This window comes from Hippoglossus stenolepis, chromosome 15 (genome assembly GCF_022539355.2).
Source record: "Hippoglossus stenolepis isolate QCI-W04-F060 chromosome 15, HSTE1.2, whole genome shotgun sequence".
Classification (NCBI taxonomy): Eukaryota; Metazoa; Chordata; class Actinopteri; order Pleuronectiformes; family Pleuronectidae; genus Hippoglossus; species Hippoglossus stenolepis.
Window position 1 is genome coordinate 3,310,388 of NC_061497.1, and position 11,644 is coordinate 3,322,031.

The 11,644-nt window shown below is 40.7% G+C and overlaps 1 protein-coding gene across 2 annotated transcripts; it reads right to left on the minus strand.

The window, feature by feature from the left end:
* Positions 1-11: 11 nt before the first annotated feature.
* Positions 12-7,161, minus strand: micu2 (mitochondrial calcium uptake 2). 2 transcript variants are annotated; one of them, XM_035178378.2, is made up of 12 exons: positions 6,751-7,161; positions 6,376-6,505; positions 4,490-4,521; positions 4,320-4,395; positions 4,012-4,059; positions 3,601-3,683; positions 2,863-2,913; positions 2,652-2,749; positions 1,479-1,650; positions 1,279-1,387; positions 1,042-1,199; positions 12-572 (listed from the first exon to the last, which is right to left on the minus strand). In XM_035178378.2, the coding sequence occupies exons 1-12, from the start codon at positions 6,958-6,960 to the stop codon at positions 477-479; spliced, it is 1,263 nt and encodes a 420-aa protein (XP_035034269.1). In that variant the 5' UTR covers positions 6,961-7,161; the 3' UTR covers positions 12-476. The 2 variants fall into 2 exon arrangements, with proteins under 2 accessions (XP_035034269.1, XP_035034268.1); XM_035178377.2 differs by having other exon boundaries at positions 12-578; positions 6,751-7,160.
* Between the last annotated feature and the right edge of the window lie 4,483 nt (positions 7,162-11,644).

Here is an 11,644-nt window from a genome sequence, read left to right on the forward strand (position 1 = left end):
ACAAATGTTAATTCACGTTTTTAAAATAAAACTTTATTATATAAATATTATAAACCAAAACATGAAAACCCCTCTATTATAAAAGCCCATGAAAATGTAATTGTGGCAACATGAACAGATTAAGCCTGCATGCCTTGATACGCAGATCACTAGTTTCATAAACACACTGCTGAAGTGTGTAAAGTGCACGGGTCAATTTGAAAGTCATCAGCCACTCTGAATATAACATGCATGACTTGATTAAGATAATTACTGGAACACTGTAAACACCACACCCAAATTCAGCTAAGTTAGCTAATATCACTTAATAGATCTGCTCCTATGTAAACACGTCATCCATACAAAAGACAGTGGTATAAATCCTTAGCTTCTTTACATGTGGTTACATTTAGAATCATGTTCACGCCACTTATTTGATTATTAGACACCAGAATGAGTGATCGTCTATCAGACTCCTTCTGGAACATCATGGTGGTTCAGAAGGGGCAGCCGGTGTCTCCCAGGGCCTCTTGGGCGGCCTTCAGTGTCTCCTTCTTCACACACTTCCAGTAGCCAGAGAAGCCGTTCTGAGGCTGCACCTGAGAACAGGACAGAATTAAACTAGGCCAACAATACTGTGACGTTGAGAGGCGACACACTGGGGCATAAAAGACCATTTGATAAATGAACAGGTGCATCTTAAAAGTGTGTTTAGTGTTAGGATCTCAAAATTTCAGCAGCAGTCTGATTTGCTATCTGCACATTATGAAACAACTGAATATGAACATTTATCTAGACATATTTGCAACTTACAAAAACTAATCTAGAAACACCCTATCCCACAATGTTATAGAAAGTTATAATAAATTCCTGGATCCAGATCAGAAGCAAAACTGAATGTGTTCTTGCCTGACCCATACCACATCCTTCCACTAAGTTTAATGGTGATCCACCCAATATTTCTGCGAATTCTTGCTTACAAAGAAAGAAAGAAACAAACCAACAGGGCTGAAAACATAAACTCCTTGGCGGAGGTAAGAAGTTTCAGATGGATGACCTCACCTTCAGCCCTCGCAGTACTCGGTCTTTCATCACACCAATGAATTCCTTATGGCTCAGACAGTTGTCTCCGTCCATATCAAAGAGTTTAAACACGGTGTCCAGCACATTTACAGACAGATCATGTCCCGTGGCGATCCTCACAGCTCTCTTAAACTGGGCTACAGTCACAAGCAGAAAACATGTCATCCACTGTAAATAGTGTGAGGAGGATACTGTCCTAACCAGACGAGCTCTTACCCATTCCAACAGGACGGTTGGTTCCAGAGACCATTTTCATTGAAAAGGAAAAGTCCTCAATATTGTTGGTGAACAGGCAGAAGGCTTTGAACTCATCAAATGTGATGCTCTGCAACACAAAATGTGTCAGTTCACTGTCAAGTGACATTAAACGTCATTTTCACAGCATTTCTGGTGTATGTGAGAAGCAGAGTCAGTACCTGTCCTGCTGGGATCCTCTTCCTCATGTTTTCCCAGTAGATGTCATTGTCTTCTTCGTTGGTGTAGTGAAGCAGCCACTCTGCAAAGTCTTCTCTTCGCATGGTGTCCATACCTTTGGAGAACTGCAGGAACTCCATCTCCTGGACTTCAGCCTGCAGGTCCTCCATGAACCTGAAGGACACATGGTTTATTGGAAATGTGACGCTTTCAGTCCTGCTGAGCTTTGTGAGGAGACAAAATCGCCCCAACAATATCAGCTAGTCACTTTATTACTATTTCTAACACTAAAACCATTCTTTACAATGAAATCCCAATTCTTTGGAAAAAGTCCTGTTTTTTAAACACTGATTAACCTACTGTATAAATAAAGATGATATAGTTAGTGTGACTTTATTCTACTGTAAATTCTGCATTTATACGAGACAAAATGATGATAGCGATTAAACATCAGCTTACAGTTTTCCTTCTGTTTTTATTTCAGAGGTCAGCCTAACAGTTTTCATTCACTTGTGTAAATACACTACCATAACAGGCTTGATGCACTGCAACTTTGTGACTTATAAAAAAAGGACCTAGATCACGTCTGCAGTGATTGCGCCCTGCAAAATAGTGTTTTGGTGAAACATATGTATGCCGGGTGGCGAGCACTGTCAATACAATGGCTAATTCACTGCATAGAAAACACCACGAAAAACAGCAAGACGCTAGGTTGCCTTTGTGATTGCAGGATCCAAATCTTTGTCAAACCATGTGATTTTCAGCGTGTAGATTGTAGTTACAGTTTCCTGTAGTGAAGAGGGTTTTGAAAACAATAACAGGCAGATGGCAGGCAGGTAGGAGGATGCTGCATGTGACTCGCAGCCAATGGCAAACATATCTACAGTGAGTCAGACTATTGCTGCTGTCGTACATTAAAAAAACATCTTTTCCTTTACGGAAAACATCATGAGGTCGAAGAATTGGGGACAGAGTTACTGACGACTTACGAAAAGAAAACAGCCGTGCTAGAATTTGATTGCACGTACTCCTGGCTACATACATATACAGATTTTATTGGTCTGGAATTGTGCAGAACTTTGAATATTGCTATTTCAAGGAATTGTGGGATGGCATTATCTTCTTTCCCTTTCCAAAGGTAGGTGAGAGTGTTTCTGTAGAGGCCATTTTCTTACTTGAGGAAGTCCTTGTACTGCAACTTGTTTTCTCCTTCCTTCCCAAAGAAGTAGGCCTGTAGCGTCGTCTTCACATCTTCACCTTCCTCTGCTGGTTTCTGTAAACACCATGTAACGTGTATAGTTAACATTTAAACTGAATGGCCACATGTTACACTTTATAAGTTATGCTGAGCTATGTCTCTTTTTTTAAGAGAATGTGAATACTCACCTCAGTGTCCTTAGGAACTCTCAATTTACTTTTCCCAATAATTTTCTTGAGCTTCAGCAAATAAAAAAAGAAAAGAATGTTTTTTTTACATTTAACCAAAGAAAATTAAAAACATTTTATGAGTACATACATCCTTCTTCTCTGAACTACCAAAAAAGAGAACAAAAAAGTATAATTTCACCGATCAAACCAGAGAGGCGACCTTCATCTCAATCACACACACAGGAGACTGGAGCAGATCTCATGCACTTGGCTCGTATTATTGAGAGCTTTGGGCCTGTGCACCAAGTCACAACACGAAACCATACGACACAAGGTTCATGACGTGCCAACATGCAGTCTACTAGTCTAGGCCTGAGCTAGACAGCCCGCCGAGGTCTGCTTGTCATCACAGAGCACACGCCTGATTGGACGAGACAATAACTGCGAGTAATATAGTTATATAATAACTGGCGTAAATTTAGGAGCTGACTCAGGCTGCAAACACAGAACAGATGACACGAGCAGTGCAGCTGTCCCTCACCTTCACACAGATCCACGTCTCCATACTTACACTGTGGTAGCATCAGCGGCAGCATTAAAGGTGGTTATATTTAGAAATTGATGTGCACACAGACATGTGAACAAACAGAATCATAATTCTTTCTGTAACACATATTGGCCCTTGTGACTATGTCATGTTAAATATTCCTTTGATTCTTTCTCTGCTAAATTATCTGGATATGTCAGAGGTCCTACCTTGAGAAATTCCTTTTTGTCCACTTGCTCATTGCCGTCCACATCAAGCATTTGGAAAGCTATGTGAAATCCTGTGCGCGGCTCTGCAACAGCAAAGCATCGACAGTTATCAGGACTCTGTCTGGTTTTCTGAATACAGACGACTTCAAACTAATCAATTAATTTGGTTAGTGGACATCTGAGGAACAAATATCAGAAGCTCCCGATAAACTGTCGCTCTCATCTCTAAATGTGTAAGTGTGCAAAGGTTAAACAGAATTGTGGGGAAAAAAGCAGTATCATCACTGAATGCAAACAAAAGATCCCATGCAAACCCGTTACTGAGATTACTACTCAGTAGTAATCTCTTGAGTCAGGGAAGTACAAGGCCCAGCAGCTCATGTAAGGTTTGGAGATGTATGAGTGACTTACTGGTGAGGATGGTCAGCAGGAACAGGTACTCTGTGTAAGATATCAGGCCTGCAATACATAAAGACATGTACAATACATTTTCCTTTGGACAGAAGATAACCAAGAAATATAACGATTGATATTGAAAAGAAATAACGTGCAAACATGCAGACGTATTTTCCAATACACAGATAAACACAAGTTAAGTGTGACCTGAATCCAGTCTCAGAGAATCCAGACATACTGTGTGAACAGATGTCTGGATTCAGGGTATTAGGCCTGGAGCTCCTGTGTATTAACTCCACTCTGACGACAGATTAATAACTCACCATTGTCTCCTAAGGTTCTGAACAGATTGTTACCAGCACACGCTCTAGACGCAGTGACCAACATCTTATTAACTTCCTGGAGAGACGCCAACAGGAAACAGACGACAGCACTTTTAGTCCCAAAGTATGACTGTGCTCTACATGTGCAGAGAAAGGGAGATGTGACATACCTGTGTTGTTAGAATCTTCTTCTGCAGCTTCCCTACATGAAAACAAACAGAAAAGATTAACAGCAGGAGGTCAGCATTACATGTAAATTCATTTCATGCATCTTGGTTTTATATGTCCGAGTGTCTGCCGGGTATTAATGTTCAACATAGCTGCATTAATTTAAGGCCTTTTTGAAACCATCAACAATGAACAACCACATGACACAAGAATAAAACATGCATATTTGTAGGATTAGTAGGTGGACATTTTTACATGATTTCCAATGATTTCAATAGTTCACTTATAGCATTAATCTAACTGTAACTACTGCTATCACAAGTGAACTGCTGATTAAAACGGCTGCCTGAATTAAAAAAAACGTGTCATTAACACACATTTTATTCTCATAGTTTGTTTTTTAAGTAAAATATTTTTGTATGCAGCTGAGTTACATTTATAAGGGATGTTTCATTCGTCAAATAAAAGTAAATTACAAATCCCACCACAACCTAACTCATACATCATATTATATACATATACTCATCTATGATGTTATTGAGTTTTGTCAGTCTAATGATAATAAAAGGAGCGATGATGCTTTAAAGTGCAACAATTTCATATTTCCACTCTTTATGAACATTCAACTTCTAGGATGACGCAGGTAACTTTGTAATTCACCATTACTTATTTATTGTTTTAGTGGGCTGATCTGCTAAATTATTTACAAATCTATTACAATATCTTTCTGTATCTCCATGTCTCTTGATCCATGCCTCGGGGTGGACAATAAGGCCAAAAATGATATATCAAGATAAAAAATGTCATTACATTACATTTCATTTAGCTGAAGCTTTTATCCAAAGCGACTTACAGAGCATTCAACCATGAGGGTATAAACCCAGAACAGCAAGAATCAAGTAAATACAATTTGCTTCAAAAAAGCTAAACTACAAGTGCTACATGTAAGTGCAATATATAAGTGCAACTAACTTCTTTTTTTTTTGATAGACAAACACCAGCGTAGGCGGTGGTTATTAGACATCATCTTCTTAACCAAGGTATAGTCGGACGAGATGTGATTTTGTGTGTGGACTTCCTGCTGTCCTGATGTCAATAAGGAGCTCCTTCCACCATTTGGGAGCCAGGACAGCAAACATGATTTTGTTGGTGGCTAGCTGTCCCTCGCAGTGAGGGAGCAGCAAGCCGATTGGCCAATGCTGAGTGTGTATGTTCATATCAATTGATACAGATAATTATCACAATAGGTTTACACACAGATTTTCGCTCCTGAGTGAAGGTTGTGGTTTCAAACATTTTACAAATCTGAGGTAGATCGATCATGTGTTACACCTCCTCACTGTGCGACCTTCTTGTTTAATAACAACTAAAGCATGATTTATCGTATTAAGATGACTTTTCTTGTTTATTTATGACTTTATTCTCGTAATGACTCTTTTCTCATTATAACTAAAGCTTTATTCTCGTTATGACTTTTTCTCTTTAAATGATCCCTTTATTGTCCTGATGTTGACTTTTTGTCCTGTTGAATTATGACTTAGTTCTCAATTACGACTTTATTCTCTTAATATTACGACTTTGTCATAATGACTTTTTCTTGTTGAATTACGCCTTTATTCTACCAATAATATGAATTTATTCTTGAAAACTCAAATTCTTTTCTTCAATAATAACAGACTACTTCATCGTATCACTGTGGTTGCACAATGCATAAGCATTGAATCAATATATGCTGGACTATGCTGGACTATTCTGAATATATGCTGGACTACGTTGCTTTTCATGAAAGTTATATTGAGATAATTATAGATATGGTTTTATCGCCCAGTCCTATGTGAGACTCCATTCAGGCTCCACAGTGTCATGGGGAGGACAGAGAGCAGCTTACGGTCCACGTTCTCCAGCATGACTGAGAACAGGAAGTCTCTGGGGGTCATGTAGGGCTCCTGCTCGCAGACCACTGAGGCAAACTTGTTGAAGCGGACCTTCCTGGCGGAAAGATGAGGAGCAGCAGCTTCCTAAAGCAGCACAGACAAACACCATGATCATCACAGGCAGGAGCAGAATGAGCTTTAGGGAGGATCCACAGTCTGTGTGCTGTGTCAGTGAGTGGACGCTAGAGGGCGTCATTGTTGATATACTAAGTGTCCACGCCCTGTCTGTAGCTCTGACTCACATTTAGCTGCTATGTGTTTAAATAACTCACAGATGAAAGGTACCAGGCCCAGTGCGTGTGTGTGTGTGTGTGTGTGTCCGCTCTCACCTTCTGTTCCTCAGCGTGAACAGTGAAGGGCAGAGTCCGGATGTTAGCTCTGTTGTTAGCATGGTGCTGATAATAACAGAGGAGGCCTCCCGCTACAACAGAGCCCACAACAACCGGAGCCACAGCCCGGCGGACAGCGGAGCTCCCCAGAGTCCGGGGGCCCCTCAACACGTTCCTCAGCACCGCAGAGACCCTTCCCCAGCTGGCCATTTTCAGGAAGCTAACTCGTTAGCTGGCTACAATCAAAGGCTTCCGTAGCAGCGCCCCGCCCAGATGAGCGTGCAAGAGCCACAGGTCACGTGACAGCGCCACGCCCATGCCTGCAGTCTCAGATCCGATTTCACCGTGACGTCATCCTGACTGCAGCGCATGTCTCTGCTCATCCTCTCGCCACAGACATTCTGCGGCCTGATGCTGTCATCTGAAGAGACGTCCCTTTCTGATGACGACAGCCCAGCTGGATCAGTGTTCTGTATTGACTTCCGATTGTCTGATGTCTGTAGTCCCCTTAAATGTACACAATGTCCCAACACTTACCAGCAGGCTTTTAGAAACGGTTTGACCAACATCTGTCACTCTTTTCTAACTTAATTTATTATGTATCAATCAATCAATCAAATGTTATTTGTGTAGCCCATATTCACAAATCACATCTTCTGTCCTTAACCCTCAACAAGAGTGAGGGAAAAACTACCAAAACAACCTTTTCACTATGGGAAGAAACAAAAAAACGTAGAAAACTCATGTGATGGATCCCTCTCCCAGGACGGACATCACCATGTTTTGATATTCTGTTTGTAAATAATTATTTATTGTTTAATGTGTCTAATCATGATGTATTAGCCCGGATGCTTCAGGGGAAAGTGGTAATATATACTATATATACATAACAAATAAATGTCCCTTTCCCACCATGTGGCCTGAGAGACTGAGGGTTCTACAGTATCTTAGCTGTTCTCTGGACTGAGCTCTCCTGGATCTGGAGATCTCAAATGTTGTACCTGGAATCTGCTGAAGCCACTCACCCAATTTGAGGGTTACAGCCCGAGTGCTCTGATCACCACTGGCATCACTGTTGCCTTCACGTTCCACATCTTCTCTAGATCCTCTTTCAGTATATCTCAATCCTCTTGTGTTCCTTCTTCACATTGCATAAATCCCATCTCACTGGGGTTGCTTGTATAGTACCATTCCAACAATTCCACGTTTTCCGCCCTGGACCATGAATGTCTTGTTCCAGGTAGGCTGGTAGCATTGAGGTTAGTATTGGTGAATTCTGGTGAATGCTCATGGCTCCTCAGAGCAGAGATCAGAAGCTTCCAGATAAAGGACGATTTCTAGGTCGAGTGAGCATCAGGAAGGATCAAATGAGAGAACTGATATGTTCCCATACTGTTCTCCTCAGTACGTCCTCAACACATGACCACAGTGATGTAGCACAGAAATCGGGGCCCTGTTTATATGCCTCACGTCCTGCCCTTTTTGTACAAGGGCAACAACAACACAAAGACATATGCATCTATACTGGACATTATAAAATTAATGAAGAAGTCCTTACCACACATAACAGATTTGTTTCTTCTGTTACTGTATTTACTCTTTGATATTTTCTACTTTTGCAAGTTAGTCTGTCGTAGTTTTCATTTTACTTTGAGCACGAGACAGCATAACCTCATTATTGTGTGCATGTATGTGCATGTCCACAGAATCGATAACTAAACAAAGGGAAAATGAGCCACAAAGCAGCAACAACATCTATGAGATTGGAAGCTAAACTAAAAACATCAACCTCACAAAAAAACAAATCAGTGCGCATGAATGTAATCTTCTAATTCTGTATAATAACACACTATTATGTTGAATATTGGCGACCACATTTAGTAACCACATGTTTAAAAATCCCCTCTGGACTGAATAATTATAGTTATTTCGGTTTGATAGGGCGGCTTTTTTGTTTTGCCACACTGTGCTCACTTCCTGTAACTTTTGTGTTTCTTGGAACCGAAAGACATTTTGTCCTATGGAGGAAAATCATACAGTATTTAACATGTCATGCAGGGATCTGACTCCAAGTCAGTGGAAAAACACACAGCGGACGAAGCGTCTTTCCAAACAGGTCAACAAAAGGAGAGAAGCTGTTCAATACAGAGAAGTGAAAAATGATTGTGCTTGAGTTATGTACACATGCAGACTAAGTGGTAGAAGGAACAATGCAGGTGGTTCCTCCTCATGTCAATGTTGCTGCCCCCCCCACTCTGCAGCAGCCTGAATGACACCAGGCTCACTTACAGAGAGCAGCTTCCTGTCACAAAGAGCACGGCAGCAACAGCAAAGGTTAAAGTTCAAATTCATCTGCCTTGTCTCAGTGAGCTCTGTCAGTCACTCAGAGACAAGAATTTAACTTACACCTAAAGCCACGGCAGAGGGGCTGTTCTCCGAATGAGAAGAATTCCTTTAATCAATGACAAGCAAATGCTAAGATTCTTTAGGGAGAAGATATTTGAAGTCGTTACTGACAGTTTAGACAGGCATGCAGAATGTCCTCTATAATTTGTCCACAGAGCCCAGGCATTTCTCTGCAGCGTGACCTACACACACGTTATTTGCTGTGGAAACAGGTCTTTGCTTTGACAACAAATAACAATATTCATCATTTGTTTAAGGAGACAGGAGAATGTTTTGAATGGCTCCAAAATGGTCTTTATTCAAACAAGAAACTCTTCAGATCTCAGTGAGCTGCAGAGGATGAGTACTTACTCCATTGAGAAATGAACAGTGTAGTTTTAGTGTGATAGGAAATGTATTTAATATTTTGGTGACATCTATGTCAGATGATGCCAATGTGATACCGTATGGAAATGGCTTGTATGGCGGTTTTCCTGCCTTATGCAACACTCATAGCACTTTACAGTACAAGACACATTCACACATTACACTTTCATATAGTGCTTCTATATGTAGCACATTTTCTATCACACACTGTCAGCACAGCCGTTTAGGGTTCAGTACCTTGCCCAAGGACACTTCAGCATGTGGAACGGATCCTGGGATCGACCCACCGACCTTCTGCTTAGTGGACGGCCCTCTCGATCTCCTGAGCCACAGCCACGTAAGTGTGTGCCACTGTGATTTAAGTTGTGAGGTTCACAATCAAGTGAAAAGTAACAAGAAAAGGCCAATGTACAAAGGAAGATTGACACCTGGAAGTACAACTGACTGGAAATACCCTGTGACGAGTCAGCAACTGTTTCTTTTAAGGGTTTATGAGACAGAGAATAACCATGTGGCTCTTCTCTCCATGCTGCATGAGGTAAAGAGATTTGATTTATCACATCGTGCCTGTAATTCCTCTAATAATTAGCAACTCTCAACATTCATGAAGAATTTCTTCTACACAGCTCAGTTTTTCATGGAATGGCAATAGTTGTTAAAACCCTTTGGGGAATGGTCTACAAATATTTTTGCACATGCCACAATACAGATACAAGCTGCTCAGCATCCTCAGAGATGTATTGCCAATTGCAATCAATCAATCAATTAAATCAACAGTTCATTTGAAGCATTTTAGGATTGCTCACAGGATCATTTACTTCTAAGAACTCTCATGTAGCGTAGCATTATAACGTGTCCATCATTAGCTCGTGCTATAAAGCTATGGAGGGGAAATAAGACAATGGCAAAATGAAGGGATGAAGAGATTTTATGAGACAATACCATATTTCATATTTCCACAGACAGATATTGGCAGATGTTATTCAATTCAATAAACAAATCATATTTAAAATGTACATTCTTGAAACATACATCAAGTTGTGCAGAATTTGTGCAATACTGTATACATGTATGTATGTTTTTCTTTTTCTTTAATTATAGAATAGACCCTGCATCACCACTACTGTTTCACACTGTGCACGGGGCTGTACTTTAGTGCATAACAAAAGTTGCATGTACCTTTATTTTTGCTCACATGAATGAGGCTATTCACATGTCCTCTCACATCTTATTCAAAACTGCACGTACGTAACCTGGATGAGATTCAGCACTTTCATCGGTTGCTGTAAGAAAGCCATAAATACAGCATCAAAATGTCTGCGTTGCAGCGGTGACTGTATGTACAGAAGCGAGCGAGGTGGATTTGAAGCATTGAGATAAGTTGTTGACATGGACACAGTTTGGAAAATACCAGCCCTTCAGTTGATTTCCTCCAATAGTTCAGTCCTGTGGCAGAGTGTCAGTATAAAGGCTTGTTCAGCTCTACGTCCATGAGGCGATAAACACGTTAAGATGACACACACACAGAATCGAATGTTTCTAAGAAAAAAATTCAACATTTTAGTCCTCCAGATTTTGTGTGTTTACATGTCAGTGTCCTAGCAACATACTTTACTGTGGTTTGTCCTGTGTATGACCCCCGGAATGTGCTCCGTCGGTTTGGAAGCACAGAGTGAATGTAGCTGATCAGTCAATGTTAACCAGTGTTGCTGCGACCTCACGATGACAGAGTCATGCGTTTCAGCTGGAATTCATGGACACTGTGTCAGCTTCAGCAATGAGCAAGTTAGAAGAGAACCACACTGCTTGATTGTGTGTTTGCGTGTGCGTATGCGAGACCAGCGTGCGTGTCCACATCAATTCCACGTAAAGTTTGCATCAGCAGGGTTGGAGGTTTATTTAATGTCATAGCAGCAAAGTTGTCATGTAAAGTAACAAAGACATACACACTTGTAAGACCATCAATGAAGGAAACAGAGATTGCACAATATTTTTTTTTCTTCAGTCACAGTTTATGCTGCCTATTTCATTTCAACTGTCACTGTTATTATAGGATAGTGGGGGGGAAATCCTTTGTGTTTCATAAAAGTGATGGAAAGCAAATACTTAAAACGCACATGGT